We start from the raw sequence: 20,385 nt of genomic DNA on the forward strand, positions 1-20,385 counted from the left end.
CGATATTGGGAAATGCTGGGAGAGGAAGAGGAAAGGAAATGGGAAAAATGGGGGTGCCAGTAGGAGCAAGGTAACGAGCCAGTTTCCTCTGTGGGCAGCTGGAGCTCGGTCCTACTGGGAAACACTGCAAGCCAGTGGAGAACGCGCTGCAGACGTATCCCACCTAAGGGGTGCGGTGCGGGGGCATTTGTCCCTTGGTGGTGGTGGTGGTGGGCTGCTCCTGAGGGCAGTCACTCCCTGGCTGTGCAGGGTTGTCGGGCACTGGCCTGTGGTCACAGGTGTTTACAGTGAGCAGCCTTCAGCTGGGAGCAGTAAATGTCAAGGGTATATGGGCATACAGCCAGTTGCTATGAGCCTAATGAAACCTCCCATAATTTTCTGATATTTGCAGTTAGACTATCCCTCTGAACTTCTATCTATTGCGTAGCCTTCATGGGAAAACTGCTTGCTGATTTAGCTGGAGAGAGATTTTTTCGGTCTCTCTTGGTGCTAGGTACACATAATTTCTCATTCCAGATTGATTTCCAGTTATTAAATTTCCACTAGAATCTTAAAAGGAAACAAAAAGCCCCTAACCCTGATTCTTCCCTTATCTTTCTAAAAGAGGCTTTGTTTTGTATTTAGCCAGAACTAAAAGCAAAGTGTTAAAATTTTAGGTATGCTCTCTAGAAAGAAAATTGATTGATTTAAATGTCCTCAGACTAACCAGCTATATGCCTTTGGAAAGTCATTGCATATGAAAGGTTCGATCACCAAAATATTTATAGGCATGGCAGAAAGGGAGAGTAAGTATAAGAAATGTGTCCAATAACAAAAATCATTTAAATTAATCATTGAAAAAATTCCATTTTGGTGAGAACCCCCAAAAGAACTTTTAAACAGCTCCAAATTTCTGTGGAGTTTATAACTAAACCTTACATACAAAATAGTATTGTCTATTTACATACTACTGCAAATTTCCAGGAAATTGTTTTCTTGTTTGTTTTAGGGATTGTTCTTTTTAGGAACTGCATTTTCTAGTGAGTCTAAAGCACTTTTTTTTACGTTACATGATTTCTCAAAAAACCTCCTGATGATAAAAATAGACTTAAGATCGCTTGTGGAAAATTCGAGAAAGATAGATTCTAACCAGTAATGAAATGATAATCCAACTTTCTGATCTCAGCCCAGAACTTCTGACAAAATACCCTATGACCTCACCTTACAACCCCACAGCAGGCCTGAGCAGTGCTTCCGTCTCTTGGAGTTCCCACATTTTCTTCTTCCTGGTTTGCTTTACCTTCAACTCATGATGAGCAAGCCCCCAGCCCATGGGCTGGTGAGTCCAGTCAGCTCTGTAATCCCACCCACAGCCAGAAAGCTGGGTCAGTGTTACTGCTTCTCAGGATGCCTTATACCTTGAAAAGGAGTGTTTTCCCATTGAAATTCTTCAGCTCAACAAAAGTAGGGATGGCGACTGGAAGGATGTGTGCGCACGCACACAACATGGTGTTCAATAAAGCTATTGTTATTTTTATTTTGAATTTTCAATTGCCGTTCACAAACATTTTTATTTTGCCAGATTTGTCCTCTGTAACGAAGGAGTTACAAGGCCATGAAGCTACGTACAGATACATAGAAAAGCACACACAAGTATAAGAAACTACAAGTAGAGCAACTGTTGGTTCGTGGTGCATGGTTCAGGTGCATCGTGTTGACCTCTTTAAGGGAAATCGAAGAGCTTTTACCTTCTTCCTTGGAGTCCAGTGTCTTGTATTCATTCGGCTGTTTATGAAGCACCTACTATTACATTGGCTGATTCCCTTCAGTTGCAAAAGGAATTGAGAAACTTAACACCTAATAGTTGGCATATGCTGTGCTGTAAAAGAGGAAAACCAAACAATCCATGGTCCTTAGCCCTAAAGAACCTGTGGTGTATTCTAAGCTCCCTTGAACAACTTGAACGGTGTCCCGTTATGGAAAGTTTGGGGTAGTTTGGAAATTCATGGACTCCAGATTTAGTGCTAAGGCCAAAACTTTTGTCTTCTGACTTTCCAAAGCATTGTTATCCAAGGGTGACATTTTCCTGCTTTCCCTGCTGCAGTCAGTCTGGAGTCTCATTGAAAAAAAAACCCCATAGCCATGTCATACAATAATCACAGTCTCTGTGGTCTCCCTCCGGATCCCCTGTTTGACCCCCAACCCCACCCTGTCACTCCCTGCACCAGCATCTTCAGATCTTCAGAGGACTGCCCATAGACTGCGGTCGCCCATTCTTTCCACACCTGGAAATTCAGACCCCCCTTGGGACAGCCTGAAACTGATGGCTGATCTGTGGTCCTTTGGCTCAGGTCCCCATGGCTCTGTGGTGTAGGTAATCCTCCTGAGTCCCCTGTGGGTTAGGCTATAGCTACCCACCTCTACGCACTATGCCCTTGGTTGGCTCCTCTCCTGCCTGATCTGCTCCCCCCACTCCCTTACCAGCCTCTCCCGGGAGCAGTTCCTCAGCAGGTCCCTTATCTCAGGGTTAGCTTCTGGGGAACACAACATAGGATATGTGCGGTTTTCGGGGAGTCGGTATCTAGGAGACATCGTAAAAGAACTTTGACCACTCTTCCTTGGTGTTGAAACAAAGCTGCCTGTGCTTCCATGTCCCTCTGCCAGCAGTGAAGGAGTCTTACGTTTGGTCTGATCTTCTAGGTGACACAGCGGCCCAGCTCCCATAAGATGAGGTGTCTTTTCCGAATTAGCTTCGTCCCAAAGGATCCAATTGACCTTTTAAGGAGAGATCCAGTTGCTTTCGAGTATCTCTATGTCCAGGTATGTGAGAATTTGAGCACATTTTATATTAATATTGGGGGATAAATTAATGCGGGCTTTTGCCCCTAAATTCTTTCCTTTGGGATTTTTCTCTTTGTCCCCCACCCCAAGCTCCATGCATTGTGAAATGATTCCATGGTGCTTTTTTTTAATTTTCCCTTTTGATTTTGAAATCATTTCATACTTAAGTTACAAGAGTAGTAAAAGAATTTTGATATTTTCACCCAGATTCACCAGTTGTTCATATTTTCCCATACTTTAGTGGGAACACATTCCCCCCCTTGCGATGCCTGCGCGTGCGCGCACACACACGTTATTTTTCTAAACCACATGAATGTCATTTACCAAATCCTGCTCATTCACCCCAACTACTTCTGTGTGTATTTCCTAGTAACAAGGGCCTTTTCATACATAATTGTGGCACAATTAACAAAATAAGAAAATTTAACAGATACATTTCCATCCTGGTGTACAGTCTATACCCAGATTTTGCCTACTGTCCCCCAAATGGCCTTTTTCTTCTAGAAACCCATTTTTTCTATAATAGGATCCACACCAGGATCCCATTTTTGCATCTAATTGTCATGTCACTTCAGCTCCTTAAGTCCAGAATATTCCTCAGCCTTTCTTTGACTGTCGACACTGTAACAGTTTTGAGGAGTACGGGTCAGTTATTTTGTAGCAACCTCTCACTTTTCTCAAATTTCTCCTGATAAGGTTGAGGTTATGTCATTTGGGCAGAAGAAAGACATGCGTGACTTCGTGTCATCCTTAGTGCACCACATCGGGGGGGTATATGATGTCCATTTGTCCCTGTAATGCTGAGGTTGACTTTGACTCTTGGTTACGGCGATGTTCTCCAAACGTATCCATTGAGAAGTTATTAATTTTTTTATAATTAATAATTAAGTTGTGGAGAGGCACTTGCAACTTTCTTAATACCCTTTCACTTACTGATTTTAGTATTCGCTGATGGTTCTTGCCCGAACCCATTATTACTGCAATGGTTCAAAGTGATGATTTTTCTAATTCCATTATTTCTTCTTCATTTATTAATTGGCATTCTACTATAAAAAATATTTTCTTTTCCTTCTTTCTTTACTCCTTTATTTACTCATTTATTTGGTACTTCAATTGTTCTGAAATGTGATATTCCTTATAATGGAAAAATTAATTTCAAAGCAACAAGACTTTGTGAAAATAGTATCTTTTGCAGACTCTCTCCGATTCTGGGTTACGATTCTCAAAAAACAAGGTTTCAAGAGATGAAAATCTTTGCTAGTTTGCCCCAGAGGGAATTTACTCATTTGACATTTAGGAGATATTCCTGTATTTTTCCGTAACTGCTTCCCATTACTCTCACTTAAATTCCCAGTACAATTACATTAAACAGTAAGAGCCCGTTTGCCTGAAGTTTAAGCACCTTACATTAGATCTACTCAAAGAGATTGTAAACCTAAATGTAACCTCCCCTGGCACAAAAAAAAAAAAAAAAAAAGGAGAAAATACCAAAACGAGGCCCAAAAAAGCCCCCCAAAGACGTGCTCCCTTTGGCTGAGCATACCTGTATAAGGCAAGGATTTCTGGAGCTGTAAGAAATAAAAAAACAAAGAAGTTAGAAAAAGGAAGAAAAAAAAAGAAACCTTTGTTAATTCTAGGTAGTTAATACACTGGTTGCTCTTTTCCTATTCTCAGTATTTTCTTGTTTATTTCAAAACTTCTGTGGTCTTTAAAAAGTTGAGTGGATAAAGAAAACCGGTAGAAGATGGCAGAGAGACCTAGACAAGATAAATGCCAGAGGTTAGGAATGGTGACATAAATTAAAGTGGCAATAAGCCCTAGAGCACAGAAATTAAGTTGAAGGACAAAAAAAGAAAAGCAAGCAGAATGTGTACTAGAACATTCCAGCAGATGGGGCGCTAAGGGCAAGGCCCGCTTAAACATTCCCCCACCTCCATGGTCTTTGGAAGAGACCATGCTACTTCCGGCTCAGTAGGATGATTAATGTTCCCGAAGATAACCGTGAGTCATTTGGAAAAGCCAAGTCCAATTCAGCATGCCCTGTTCATCAAGAAACGTAAAACTGTCATGACCTGGGTTTTTTAAATGTTCCACTTCGGTCACCTGGACCTCTCAACTCTGTGCCCTATTCCCCGGCCAGCCGAAGAACCCAGATGTGACCGCCTCATCCCCCTCATTCCTGTTAAGACCCAACCGTGGGCTTTGCCATAGCAGCTCAGAGGATACAATAGGTTTGTTTTTTTTTTTAATCTTGTTAGTTGTGAGGAGATAGTTACAGGTGCCAGTCCGAGCACGGACTTACCATTCTCTATGATTACGTACTCCTTCCATTCACAAGAGGACGCTTCCAAACCATTGTCCCTGCCTGGGGATCTCGCTTGGGGACTCAAAAAAAAATCACGGATGATGTTTCTGCTTGCCCGCCTTGGCTGTTGCATGGCCGATGGACCAGCCAGTCAGCTCGTCAAGGAGTAGCCAGTGGAGGGAGGGAAGGAGGTGGGAAGCCACGTGTGGTGGACTGAAACTAAGCTCCCGTCATCTCCTATGTCCGCCACCAAGAAAAGGAAATGAGAATTTCCTGGCATCAGCCTGGGTCTCGCAGCATGTGAGCTATGTCTGAGACATCTAACAGAAGTCTGCAAATGGTGCTGGGTGCCAGTGTCGATTCTAAGGCACTAAAAGGATACAGGAGAGTTAGCCCAGAGGACAGAAGAGTAAGCAAAACTGCTGTCGCTCGTATGACAAAGACCGAAGTCTGTTCAGCTTAGTGGGTTCCCGTGGAGGACAACAGCCGTTGACGCTAGATGAACCATGACAATGAAAATAGAGGCACCCTCTGCTTACCTCCCACTCGCTAATGGGCTGTGAAGTATCGTACAGATTTTAGCATATATAGTAACAGAAAACCCTAACCCTTCAGACAGTTGTGATTCATAATTTCCCGTCTGCTGTCTTGGCGCAGCGTTGGTTTCCTTGTTAATATGCAACGTGTCTATTGTACATGAACTGTTCTAGGCCTAGAGTAGGGCCCGTGAGGACTGCTGCAGCACATCCGTGCCCGCCGTTTGCTTGTGCGAACTGTACTTGAAGTCCTGTAGTTAGGAGTTATAAAAGCATGATCTGTCCCACACGACATATACGTCAGACTTCTCGGTGATTCTCCAGGGTCCGTCTGAACTCATTATGTAATGTAATTAAGTGACGAATCACCTTGACCAAAACCTCACCCAGAAGTCTGGTTAAACACACGGTACGAAAGGGATGGGAAGCAACAGTCCCAGTCACAACTCCTCGGAGAAATGATGGCGGTGACTCACCCTAACAAAACACATTCCAATTTACGCAGCATCCTTAAGAGGTGTGCCAACAACCTGGAGAGTTAGCCCACTTTCCAGGTAATAAAACAGACTTGAGAGATGAAATGCCACGTCTGAGGTCCTTGGCTCAGTGGTTGATAGAGCCGAGGATCAAAGCTTTCGTCTCTCAATCCTGCGCTAAAATCCTGGTTCACACGTGACCTGCACGAGCAGTCCTAAAAGAAAGCCAGTCAGTAAAATGATTGACCAGCAAGCATCAAGGGCTTGTGATGGCCTGGCACTGGGCCCCGTGCCTTCCTCACCGTCACCCTTCACGAGACAGGAATGTGACACTCCACCCCATGGTGCCCCTTGATGGACACCCCTTAGGCCCTTGGAAGTAGCTGAGAAACCCAAAATGAACACAAAATGGCAGCCCGGAATGACCCTCCAAGGCTGCCCTCACTCAGACCGCCCTGTGTCCCGCCCCCTGTTGGACCTGCTTCGGGCACAGAGTGCTTGTGGTCCAGGCAGGTGTGAGATGTGGAGGAGAAGCAAAGGCAGAAGACAGAATGAAGGACGGAGGCCGGGTTAGAATGGGTCCCTCTTAGGGGTGGAGGGATAAGCCGAGAGGCACGAACCTAGAGCACAGGGACAGAGCATGTGTCGTATGACCCCACTAGGGCACGGGTCAGTATTTGAAGGGTAAATATTCTGCGCAGAAACCGTACAGTGGTACGTGTTCCCACTGAGTCAAGTCGATATAGGAAGGGGTCATGGATGTGCTTTTCTTGGAAAAGAGCCTAACAGTTTCCGAGTCCATTTGGCCCTTGAAATCTCGGAACAAGACAAACAAGGACGAAGGAGGCTAGCCTAGTTTTCCGGGAAAATGCATGTGCACACATATGCAGGATGTAACGAAGCAATACGGTGCTTCCCGGTGATGTGTAGCCCTGTGCCCTGCTCCTGACGACTGAGCACACCACTAGAAAGCCAGTCACTGTGGTCCCAGAGGACGCAGCACCTTTCAGGGCATCTGGGTGACTCAGTCGGTTAGGCCACTGCCTTTGGCTCAGGTCATGATCTCAGGGTCCTGGGATCGAGCCCCACATCGGGCTCTCTGCTCAGCGGGAGGCCTGCTTCTCCCTCTCTCTCTGCCTGCCTCTCTGCCTGCTTGTGATCTCTCTGCATCAAATATAGAAATAAAATCATTTTTTAAAAAAGCACACTTCTCGGCCACTGTTCAATTTGCTGCTCATCACCATGAGATGTAGGCATTTCCCTCTTACAGATGAGCAAACTGAGGCCGGGGGATATGAGATGGTGCTCTCAGAGTCCCAGCACGGCTTTGATGTGTCGCTCTCGCGGTCTTGGCACAACCCCCAGTGAGGTCATTAGCACGAATCCCCATTGCACAGATGAGTCGACTGAGGCTGTGAGAGTAAAGTGGTTGAAGTTATGTGCGCAGGGGGGGCATTGGCAAAGCCAGGATTCTGAAGCGGGGGGTAGAGGGGGCAGTGGGGGTGACGCAGGGTGGGGGAGGGTGAGCCCAGAGCTGCTGCTGTCCATCGCCTTGCTAGCTCCACCTCCCCAAAGCTGCTCTACACAGCGAAGAGGAAGTTAAAGATGTTCCTGGTGACAGCTGTGTAGGCCCCCAAACACTTAAAACATACCAGGTAGAGCCCTAAGGGCTTGACGCTGTTATCTCATTTAATCCTCACCGTAACCCTGTAAATGGGGAGCAGTATTGTCCCCAATTTACAAAAGAGGAAACTGAGGCACGGGACATTTAGGTTGTGTGCCCAAGTGCCCTCCCCTCTGTAGTGGAGGAATAGGATTCGAACCCAGGATTCCAACCTCAGCAGAAGCCACATGTGCTTTTCGCGTTCTTTTGCGGCCCCTGTATTAGGAGACCGACCTAAATTCCTAATTATTCTTACAAAAAGCTCGAAAGTTAAATAGCAGCTCACTTGTCAGTGAATGTGGCATGTTGCACGTGGTCTCTGTGTCTGTGTGCGTGCAGTCCAGCTCCGACCGGCTTCCAAGCGGCCTGGTGGAAAGGTTTGCACGTTTGACCTCCTTGGGGAAGTGCTGTCGCCTGTCCCCGAGGCGGCGCGCCGCGGCCCATTCCTTGACCCGTGGCGCCCTCTGCTGGTGTCTGTTGCAGAGCTGCAACGACGTGGTGCAGGAGCGGTTTGGGCCAGAGCTGAAGTACGACATCGCCCTGCGGCTGGCCGCTTTGCAAATGTACATCGCAACCGTGACCACCAAGCAAACGCAGAAAATCTCCCTCAAGTACATCGAGTAAGTGTTGAGCCTCGGAGGCAATTCAGGCCCAGGGATGCTGCCTCCGTAACGCCCAAGGGTATTTTTGACGTCTGTCTCTGTTTCCAACGTTGATGTCGTTTGCAGCGGGGCATTCATTCAACAGGGGCACCGCGTCCGCACGTCGCTCCGTTTTCGGTAGGAGAGACCCACTTCTTCCATAAGCCGCCTTTAGCGAATCGTGGTACAAAGAAGGATCGGATGTCATATGAGATGTCAGTTCTCAAAGTCTGAACGGACTTGATTCTAAGACAAGCTTTGGTCTCCGCGCTTTTCAGGCATGAAGGTCTTTCATTCTCACGACGTCCCTGGGAGACAACTAGCCTTTTTGCTGTATTTTACAGATGAGCCAACCCAGGCACAGTAGGACAAAGGGCTTTGGCTGAGTGCCGGGGCCTACTAGCTAGAGGGCTCAGGATTCGAACCCAGGTCTGGTGCCAGATGGGGGCCTCCACCTTGCGCTATGGTCCGTGCGATGGGTGGAAGCCCCTGTGTTGAGGCTGCGACCCCTTCCCTGAATCTTGGCAGCTCTGATGAGTGTTCGTATTTCAAAGTTGATGGCAGGACAGGAGCCAATCTCCACAAAACAATAAGGCTTTAGCCCTCCCGATGTGCACGAGGGGTGGGCGAGCTACGTGAAATCCTACCTTCCAGAGAAGCTTCCCGGGGGCTGCGGATAAAGCCTTTCTAAATTCCCGCGTGCCAGGTTGACCCACCAGGGAATAAAATCGCTTCTTCTCGGCAGAGTTCGTGAGCCCGTGTGGGGGACGGTGAGAGCTCCAGGTTGCTGACTCCGAGGCCCTTAGGCTCACAACTCTCGGTTCTCCCGTCTACACCGAGGGTCAAATCCTGGTGTACGATTTGAGAACCGTGGGCTTTCCCTTCTCGGCCCACTCTTTCTCACGGATGGCTTATGTCTTTCTTGCCACACAGCCTGTGAGTGTCGCCTCAGAGAGACTCAGCTCCCAGAGGGGTCTTACACTCAGTCAGACACACTCGCTCCCTCATCCGTTCCCCTTTCGTGTGTTCCTGGGCACGGATGATACGGGCCTCCGTGTGAAAAGGCGGCCTGAGCAACCTGCCATGGTTTCGGACCATTAAAATGCATTTCTGTTCTTATTATCCGTCCCCACGTTTGGCTAGTTGGAATATGGTACCGTCAGAAACCTCCCAGAGATGACTGGCTTGAGTAAGACTCTAGAACAGTCTATGATAATGTTCTCATTAATTAACTTACTCACCTGTTCACTGAGCATTTTATGTAGGATTCACGCTAGGCCAGCAGAAAGTACAAATAAGCATAAAGGACTTGTGATCCGATTATAAAGATACGAGGGGTGCCTGGGTGGTTCGGTCGGTTGAGCATCTGACTTCAGCTCAGGTCGTGATCTGGGGATCCTGCTTTGGGCTCCCCACTCAGCAGGGAACCTGCTTCTCCCTCTCCTCCTGCCCCTCCCCCTGCTTGTGCACATGCGTTGCTCTCTCTCAGACAAATAAATGATATCTCGAAAAAAAGATAGATATGATTTAAAATACTGATACAAGTAGAATCACCAGGCAGCCCGTAAGGAGGGCAAGACAAAGGGTAGAAATAGGTGCCCGTGGAGGAGGAGGAGGACGTGGTGATCGTGGAAAAACCCCATCGTAACTAGCAGTGGTGTGGGTGGTCAAGTGGGGGAGAAGGCCGTCTTCCTTCCCTTCTTTGGAGAGGATCTGGCGTAGGAGAAATGACCAAATCTTGGTGGTCTTTACAGTATTTAGGAGACACTGGTTGGGCATCCGGCCAATCAGGGTAGAGTTCATAGATTTCAAAATATGGAGCATTGTTGGGGTAGGGTTGTAGCTGTCGCTGGGGACATGGGCCTTCGGCAAACCTGTATTGACGCAGTCCTCGCTGTGTCTTTGAGTGACCGTCACGCTTCCCATCAGGGTCATGAACCCCACGCTGATTGCACACCAGCAGCACTCCTCACACACTCACGCATGCACGCATGCACACACACCAGGCAGAAATGTTGCCTGAAGGACCTAGACAGACATCATCTTGCTGGCAGAGAAGACAAGTGTATATTTCTAGCGAAGCAGCCCCTGGGGAGGAGGGAGGAAAGGGAAGGGAAGAATGGCTTTGGGAGCACGAAGGAGTTGCCGGAGAGAGAAAGACCGTGTGGGCCAACGGGAGGGATAGAAACAATGGCAATAAACAAAGGAACTGGGAGAAACTGTGTTGGAAATACATACTCAGACACATAAATGAACTCAATGGGACTCGGCGGTGGGTTGGATAAATTGTCTCTTCAATTCCCATTGGTCCCAAAGGCATTCCCCCTGGAGAGGGGAGAACACGTTTCCTTGAAAATGCAAACAGATGTATTACCCATCCGATAGTAGGTTTCCCGAGTGTAAATTCAAAGTTGCCTCGTGAATTGGGAACCTACCTCCATTTCCTGACTTCCTCGCAGTTCGTTTCTTCCAACCAACATCAGAGCGCCATTTTGTCTTAGATAACTAATCATCACAAGAATGTGAAATTAAAGATATGCTCTTTATTACAGAAAAGAATGGGGATTAGAGACTTTCCTTCCCTCTGCTGTGCTGCAAAGCATGAAGGAGAAGAACATAAAGAAAGCACTTTCACACCTTGTCAAAGCAAATCAAAACCTGGTACCACCGGGTAAAAAGGTATCACATTTGCATCTTAATAGAAAATGGATTTTAAAGAGAAAGGCTTGTGTGCATTTTTAAAAATGCTTAAAATTAGCACATGAATAAAATACTTAGCACTCACCGAACTTTCAGAGGCAATAACTGTATAATAACATCAACCCCCTCCCCCTTTTTTTCCACTATCCACCTGTTTCTAAGGCTAATGACAAGTCAGTGTTCTTATGGAAAGTTATTTATTTCTTGTAAGCTATAGACTTATTATATGGAGTGTGCGTGTGTGCACGTGTGCGTGCGAGAGAACCTTGCATAGCCACCGAGACCCTGTGATCAGAGAACAGAATTGCCATCTTCAATGCACAGCAGCCAGCAAGGGTCCTCGCAAACCAGCTATCACATTATTTAAACCAGGGTTTCTGCCTCCCCACTGTTGACATTTGCAGTCATTCTTTGCTGGGGGGAGGGAGGCCCTCTTGTGCATTGTGTGGTATTTAGCAAAATCCCTGGTCTCTACCTACAAGATGCCCTCGATCATGACATAGAAAAATATCTTCAGACACAGCCAAATGGGCCCCAGAGAGCAGAATCACCCCTGGTTGACAACCACTGAATTAAATCTTACTTTGGAAGGAAAGATAAAATTATTTCTACCATTCACCATCGTTAGGGTTAAAGTCTCCCTTATTTTTTTGTTATCAGAAGAAACAGAAAGGACATTTTAAAATAGATTGTGGGTCAGAATAGAGAGTTATGTGTATAGGTAATAAAAAGCAAAGGGTTTCAAGAACCAGAAAGAGGAACCTAAAAATACAGGACCTATAAAGTCGAAAGCAGTGTAACAGCCCGAGAACACTTAACAATTGATATTGGCCATAGAAACTTGGGCGGCTCGAATACAAATCACTGTTTATGTGGGTAATTCTTTGGTCTTGGTATTGGGTTATAAGTCATTTTTACTGGCCAAAACATACTTACCGCTATCCCCTCCTCACCCCATGGCTTTTTAAAATGTAAAATCAGGTTTGACACCCTCTAGCCACTGTTGCCTTACTTCCTCATTTCTGCAAGCATTCAGCTCACGGGAATCCAGCAGGATGTCAGGGATCAAAATTTTATAAGGGCACCTGGCTGACTCAGTGGGTAGAGTGTGCGACTCTTGATCTCGTGGTCATGATTTTGAACCCCGCGTTGGGTGTAAAGATTACCTAAATAAATAAACTTTAAAAAAACAAAAAGTTTTTCCTTTTTTTTCAATTTCGGTTCTGATTGGCCCAAAGTTAATTTCTTTCGATTGGCTCAATGGGATTTTTTTCAAGCATGGCCCACTGATTTTGTAATAATCGGCTTAACTGCTCTAGGATCTATCTATCTATCGCTGTTTTTCTCTGAAGGTCGGTTTTTCTAGCCAAGAGTGAGTGGTTTGCTTTCAAATCAATTTGCAAAGTGCTCCCGGTTTTTGAAAGGAGGAGGACGGCTGAACAGTGCTCACTCAACAATGTGTTTAGGTAGCCTTAACAATCAAGGACTCCTTTTAAGAGGTGGGAATCTCCATTTTTAAATCTTTAAAAGATAACTTTTATCTGGATAAAGTTGTATTTTTTAATATCCTTCACGAAACTCAAAAGATGCTTGAGTTGAACTAATCAAGCTGGGACTTCCAGCAAGCTCCAACTTTTCCCCAATGATTGGAGCGCCGAAAGTCTACCCACCCCCCAAAACTTACAAAGTCCGGAGGAAACTTGAGATGAGCGAGGAGAGCCTCTTTCGCAGGCTGTAGGTAGATGGCCAGTGTGTATTCAAAACTGCTCTCACGAACTCTGTATAGGTGAGTCTCCTCTACACGACCTGCTTTGTCCCTACCCGCGATCGGAGAGCACCACTCGACTCCGGGAGTCTCTGATAAGCAGACATTTCAGTGGAATAGCTTACCATCTTGTTCTCATTTGTTGAGTGCCCTGGTCCAGCATATCCATGTCTATGACCCACCCACTCCCATACATTTCCCCCCAAATAAACGGGTTTTCATCTGGATGCCTTATTGCAGCCCTTTATCCTGAAACCAAACACATAGCCATTTCCTTTGACTCTTCATCCAGACTCCTTGTCCCGCCCCCCAGTTCTGCCCAGTTGTTCCGCTGGTCTCCAGCAGAAACCCGGCCACACCCACTGCAAGTAACACCGGAGGTTTCTTTTCTCTCCTCAGCTCTCTGCGCTGCAAGCCAAGGTCCATTATCTCAAGTTCCTCAGTGACCTTCGACTGTATGGGGGTCGTGTGTTCAAGGCAACATTAGTGGTAATTGCTTTTTGGTTGTTTTTTTGTTTGTTTGTTTGTTTTTGCTTTCCCTTGGGAGCCACGGAGACCTGCATAATAGCACTGCCATAGGCTGTCTTGAATGAGCTGCCTTTGACAAAAGCAAATCGACTGTGAATCTTTTCCAGCCTTCATTTCTAAGCGACTGCAGCACAGTCTGGAAATATCAGAAGAAATGTTAAACTAGATAACGCCACTGTAGAATGCCCTAGAAAAAGAAATATGATGAACCAAGAGCATCGATGTGCTCTAACAATGGCCTTCTTTTAAATCTTTGGGCCATAAGTTGCTTTCATGTTAAAAAAGAAACAACAAAACAAAACCAAAAAATCCTCGTTTCTAAGAGTGTCTCATGATTACGAAAGTATGTGCTGGGATAACAGTTACTTTCTACATTATTCATGATTGATCAGCGCCTCGACGCGATCGTAATGTCTGGTTCTTCTAACTGGCTGATTTAGTACAATATAATCGAGGAATACTTGCTAAAGAAAATGTGATCTTCCAAGAACAGACGGTCAGGCTCAAGTCTGCATGGTGTTTTAGAGGTCTAGGATTTTTAGGATTTGTCCTCCTCTCTCAGCAGGCGGAAAAGCGTTCAGAAGTGACTCTCCTGGTTGGGCCCCGATACGGCATAAGCCACGTCATAAACACCAAGACAAACCTAGTGGCTCTTTTAGCCGACTTCAGCCATGTCAACAGAATCGAGATGTTTACCGAGGAGGACAGCTTGGTGCGCGTAGAGCTGCACGTGCTGGATGTGAAGGTAAATCTTTCAGCTGTTGACCCGGCACCTTGATCTGAAAAGCTCGTTTGTGGTAACACCGCTATTATTTGCAAAGCCGCCGACATTGCACGGTGGGCAGAGGGTCAGAGATGGGACGAGGTACAGAGAAAAATCCACCCAAGTCCAGCCAGAGGCCTCCAGTCCTCCCTAAAGAGCCATGTGATCTGGGGACGAGTTGTTCGACCACTTCATCTGTACACGAGAAAGCAAACGAGTTCGTTTCTAAGGTCCTTTGTAGCTCCTAAGTATGTGAATGAAGAGAGAGAGAGTGGGAAGGTTTTTCTCTGCTAGTCTTCTAGAATATTCCTGTCCAGAGAGTCAGGGATATTTTTCCCAACTTTGTTTAGAACGGCCATTCAGTCCATGTGTGTTTATTCTTTGGGAAAAGCTGAGCATTTCTGTCAGTTAGCCTTTTTCTGCTATAGCCGTTAGTACTGACTGAAGGGCTAGCCCCTGTGAATGTCATGGCCATTCCATTTAAAACAACAATCTGACATTGTCCTCAAAGGGCAGAACTCAACTCCCGAAGCGGAAGTTGACAGGAAATAGTCCAGGTCCCCTCTGCCTACCTTCTTGTCCCAGTAGTGGATGAGTCATTGGTTTGGGGCCGGATGTTTCCATGGAGAAAAGGAAACCGTGTCAGTCAGGAGGAGTGCTCTGAGAACAGGCCAGGATTCTGTCTACACAGCAAATCGAAAAGCCTCTATAGCGGGAAACAGAGACTATGGACTGGAGAGTATGGAGCTCAGACATGGCGGCCACGGCCGGTGGCGTTCATGGGCCGAATCCAGGGCCTCTGGTTGACTTTGTGGCAACGCAAGTGTAAGAACAGACTTGGGACGTCTGGCTCACTCTGTGAGCAGAGATGCTAACAACAGTGGCCCCTCATAGAGAGAGTAGGGAAAAGAGTGAATTGGAGGCAGTCATCACACACCTGATAACGGGATGATCCGACCCAACGGAAGTAGGTGGCAAGACCCTATGGGGGGGTCTCCTGCTTTCCTATAAGGAAAGAATTGTGGGATGCTTTAAGGGAGGCCCTCAGTTGAAATGAAAAGGAAAGGCAGGTTATCAAGTAGTATGGGGACTTTGGGTAGAATGGTAGATTCCATCAGCCAGGGTCATCAAATGTGGCCAGGGTCTGATACCCTGGTATCATTTCAGTCCTATACCTTGGACTGAAAGCAAGAGCTGGTCACCTCGATGTTTCTGTGCCTCTCTGGGTGTCTGCTTTCATATCCCTCCCTTATTCCTGTCAGGTTTTCAATCTCTCTCACCGGGAATCCACCCGCTAGCCCACCCTTACTAATACAAAGAGAATAATTGCTTCAACTAACCACCTCTTCCCTATATGGCCAAGACTCGTCTCCAACCACATGCTAGCCTCACTCTTTCCAGAAAGTTTTACCAAGGCCTTTTCTCAGCTCCCATCTCTGTTTTGTTCTCCTGTGAATTTACAGTTTCTTTTACAAGCAGCCCATCCTGGATCTTTTTGACACTTTGCATTTGATCTTAGATGTAATTTCCACTGGAATTTTTACTTCTTTTCAACACGAATTTGCACTATGAACCCAAACTTCATCTTCCCGTGATTTTTTAGATCACAGGTTCACATTTGGTCACTGACCCCTTACCTGTCACTTTTTCAAAATGTTAACTATTTGGAAACAAAATCGGTGTTGTTGTTTTTTCTCCCATCCCAATATTACCTGGGAAGATTCAAAATGTCTCCACTTTCAAGATGGTGTCACCGAAATGTTTTTCAGTAAGGCTCTTGGTGTTACTTCTGACCTTCTGTATTTCTCCAATGAAATGGTTGCCCAGTAACTTTCTTTGTTATATTTCATAAGCACCAGTGCAACTGTTGTGAGCTCATTAAGGAGGAATGGCTTTAACCAAAATATTCTCTTTTGTGTAGCCCATCACACTCCTAATGGAATCATCAGATGCCATGAACTTGGCCTGCTTAACTGCTGGCTACTACCGGCTACTTGTGGATTCCAGGAGGTCAATATTTAACATGGCCAACAAGAAAAATGCAGGGACCCAGGAAACAGGTATTCTCTTCCTAAACTCATGAAGCACTACCCATCCCCTGCCTTACCTGACAACAATAAGAACGTTTCTTTAAAAGTTAAAATTGTGCTCATACAAAAATCGAGTGTCCAAATGTAATACAAAAGCCTTCAAATAATTCTGATATGGTCTATTTTTTTAATGAAAATATTGATTTTTTTCCATCCTTTTTTACTCGTCCCTTGGAAATGGTGGTGTTTCAAAGGGAGTGGTGTTGGTTCGTCACTTGGAAATGCTGAACGTGTTTCAAAGGGAGTGATTTTCCTATTCTGAAGGTAGTAAGCATCAGTCTTTGTGACGGAATTTTTATTGCCTTGCTCTTCCAGAACTCAGGATGGGGAGAACTAATGGTAAAATGCACAGTAGGACTTGCAAGGCCCCCCGTCCCCCCAACCCCCCACTCTGCTTAGGGCTTTTCCCTCCTTAAGGGGCCCTAGGCCTCGATGTCTGGGCACCTCCTTCTATATCCGACTTCTATCCAGGATTCTGGGACCTCTGAGACCCACTGGACGACTTAGGGATCACCCAGTACTTGGACTTGGGCCTCTAGAAAGAACGCCCGCAGCCATCTTAGCTCTGTAGGGGGAGCACTGATACGGCAAAGACATCCAACCAGTTCAGCCACTTGACAGGACTAGACAGTTCCCGAGTGGGAACAAGGAGGACAGCGGTGTTAACAGCTTCTCTGAGAGTGGGTGGTTTTCATTTGCTTTAGAATTTGTCTGTAGTGTTTGATTATTTTCTTCCATCTACTGGGGACACTCAGTACACGTGGCTGATGGACAGGCACTGGCCCTCAAGCCAGAGCTGCTGACCCACGAGAAAATCATACTAGGGCGTTCTGAAATCAGGGTTTCTCCTAAAGGGAAAATCTTAAGAACAAATCCCATTGTCACCATTTCTGAAAGGGGCGGGGGGAGGGGAAATCCTCTCACTCTCTGACTTGGCAGCAAACATAAATCATTACTCCCAAAATATCTTGTCACTTGTAGACGTGCACGACCGCACAGCTGGTGATGGCCAGGGAGGGGAAAGCAGTTGGTCACAGAAAGAAGGGGAACCTGAGAGAAAGTGAGAGCGATGGCCAAGGCATGCCAGAAGGCAACTTGGAATTACAACTAGACATGATCCAGCCCCACCTGGAAGCGTCTTGTTTCCATTTCTCTAAGTTTCGGTTTTCTCCTTTGTAAAATCGGGATCAAGAAGCTAGTGGGCAAGGGAAGGGTTCAGAAGGAATTTGTGCACAACACCTAAAAGGATGCCCAGAACTTCTGTCAACAAGGGACGGGGAAGCAGGAGTGGGAGAACTCGAGAACAGAAGTGACAGAAATGGAGAAAGGAAAGGAAGACAGACATAAGGCAAGGGAAGACCCTGAGACACGCAAATGGATCAAAAATAAACAGGAAAGGAACTCGAAGGCGGTGGCAAGGGTGTGCCCCTCTGGTGGTGAACATTTGTGGGATCACAGGTTTTTGAGCTAGGAGATTTCGAACAACTTCGCCCCGGCCTGGGAAATTCCAAAGATCAGTTCTGTGGTGTAACACAACCCTTTCATGTTGGAGAACCGGTTTTTTGCTTTTTATTTTCAAATCTTAAAGTTGATCTTGAAAATGGAACCTTTTTTCCCCATGGACTGTTGAGATTGTACAGGTATGTTTAAAAGACGAAACCTACCATTTCAACAACAGTCACAGTAGTAAGGGCCTCCATTCTGTCCATTCAATAGTGACTCGAAATGTAATGTGACCCTCCGAGACCCAAGAAGCATGGAGGGTGAAGCCTGTTTAGACCCCCTCATCCCTGGTCCACACTCTTCCCACAAGATTAGGCCATGGTGTAGACCCCAGTTCCTAACCCACATCCTTCTGTGTCTCTAAAATCATTCCAAAAGCCAAGCCAGTACACCCTTTTGGAAGGAAGCCAAGACTGAGTGTGTATTTTCTTCTTACCTCAAATTGATCAGAGACCTTAGTCAAGATCTCTAGTAAGGAACAGCAAGCCCATTTCTTCCCTATCCTGAAAACTAACCTCCAGTTACTTTCAGAATCCCTGAACCCACATAGCTATGACCTCTGAGCATTAGGGGGAGCTGAGTAAGTATCAATCAACCGTTTTAGCCGCCGCTCCGTTCAGCTTTCATGTTGTTCTAAACCGGAAGTTGGCGAAAGATGGCTGACGAGTCAGATCTTGTTCTTGTAAATAAAGTTTTATTGGCACTCAGCCGTGCACATTATACTTGTTTCCTAGGGCTGCCATGCCAGGTTATCGAAAACCCTGAGGCTTAATGTAACAGGAACTTACTCTCTCATAGTTTTGGTGGCTACAGGTCCAAAATCTAGGCAGCAACGGGGCCATACTTCCTCCACAGGCTCAAGGAGAGAATCTTTTCTTGCCTCTCCCAACTTCAGGGGCCAGCAGCATTCCTTATGGCTGCATGACTCTGATCTCTGCATCACCTTCCCCGCTTTTCTGTGGGGCTCCATATTTCCCTCTGCTTTTCCCCTATAAGGACACTGGTTGTTGGATTTAAGGCCCACACGGATAATCCGGATGAACTCATCTCAAGAGCCGTAACTGAATTATCCTTGCAAATGCTCTTTTTTCAAATAAGGTCATATTCACAGAACGGACCTGTCTTTTGAAGAGGCCACTGTTCAGCCCGTTGCATGCATGTCTTTGTGTGACGGCCGTGGCTACTTTCATGGGAGAAGAGCAGAGTTGAGTGGTTGCTTGACCGAACAGTCGACCCACAAAATCTAAAATGTCTACCATCGAGCCCTCCCTTTGTAGGAAGAATTTGCCAGCCACTAGTTTAAACCCAGAGCTCTGTCACAGCTTTGCTAAACCCCTCTCCGTCTCCCAGCAATTCAATCCCCCTACACACCGCCCCACACACAGCCAGTCATCATCGAAATTGTTCATAAAACAGTGCTGAACTCCCACATGTCTGTTTATCATCGGGTAGCATGTAAATATGGTTCTCATGGAACAGCTCAGTGTCTTCAAAATTATACCTTTACTTGCTACTCGTAAAAATACGTGCATTTAACAAAAGGACTTGGAACAACATTCAGCATTGAGTTTAATGTGTACCACTTGGGGGAAGCAAAAACATCTTCCATAAAACTGATTTTTTCTCCCCGTATGTCTTGTACAGCTGATGTCAGTATTATCCAGACTTAGGCCCAGGGGCAATTTGAGGGCACAAATGGGAGAATGTGTGGCCCCAACATTTCCTCAGAATGTTTCCTCTGGAATCTACAAAGCAATATTGACAGAATGACACACTGCCTTGTCTTGTTAAATGTCAGAGCAAAATCTCCACATCAGAATTTCCTCTTGGAAGACCCTTGAGGAACAGCCAAAACAATGATTTTCAAATTAGGGTTTTGCAATTTTAATTCATAAGGAACATCAAACAAACCCTCAGGAGTTCTCCTGATACCAATAACAATTGAAATTAGCCAAACTGTTAACTACGCTTGGAAATAGCAGAGAGGGGAAAAAAAAAAAAAAGAAAAGAAAAGAAATAGTAGAGAGAAGTACGTTACCTGTAATGCACTCCACTTTACGCAATCATACACGTGCGCGCACGCGCACACACGCGGGCTTCCATCCTGACCTTTATGCGGGAAAATCTTACACCCACTAGGAAATACAAAGACGGAAGATAGAGGTTTTGTGTTCTCATTATAATATTATCATATTATGTATGTATATATTAGATTATTTTCATTGTGACATTATTATATTATCACTACAATATTTCCTAAAATATGTGGTGAAAACACAAGACTTTCTCTTAGTGAGGAAAAAGTCCAACACCTTCTTCCACAAGGTGGGGAATGTCAGCGCTTGCTTTACTGAGAAAAGGGGTATCTATTTTCTAGAATGACAGCTGATTGAACTATGGCCTGTAAGGAATTTGAAAGGCATGTTGTATATTCCCGTTCATAGGCAGAAATGAGGTCTTCTAATAATAGAACCAAGGGTCACATGGAGTTAAGCTCTAGTTCCCTATTCTCAGATGGTATTCTTTTTTCTTTTTTTTTTTTAAATCAAATAACAATTATATTTTGTGCAGGCTCGATTTTGTTAAGGTCAGTTC

General features: G+C 45.7%; 1 protein-coding gene across 5 annotated transcripts in view; it reads left to right on the top strand.

The window, feature by feature from the left end:
• Positions 1–20,385, top strand: part of FRMPD4 (FERM and PDZ domain containing 4) — an 865,179-nt gene that overhangs the window by 836,257 nt on the left and 8,537 nt on the right. For 4 of the 5 annotated variants that reach the window (XM_045995842.1, XM_045995846.1, XM_045995845.1 and 1 more), the window contains 6 exons: positions 2,680–2,799; positions 8,284–8,420; positions 10,994–11,120; positions 13,306–13,395; positions 13,997–14,179; positions 16,119–16,257. In XM_045995842.1, the coding sequence (XP_045851798.1) occupies positions 2,680–2,799; positions 8,284–8,420; positions 10,994–11,120; positions 13,306–13,395; positions 13,997–14,179; positions 16,119–16,257 (796 nt within the window). The remainder of the gene's footprint in view (positions 1–2,679; positions 2,800–8,283; positions 8,421–10,993; positions 11,121–13,305; positions 13,396–13,996; positions 14,180–16,118; positions 16,258–20,385) is intronic. The other variant, XM_045995843.1, reaches the window with a different exon arrangement.

Source organism: Meles meles, chromosome X, assembly GCF_922984935.1.
Source record: "Meles meles chromosome X, mMelMel3.1 paternal haplotype, whole genome shotgun sequence".
NCBI classification, from domain to species: domain Eukaryota; kingdom Metazoa; phylum Chordata; class Mammalia; order Carnivora; family Mustelidae; genus Meles; species Meles meles.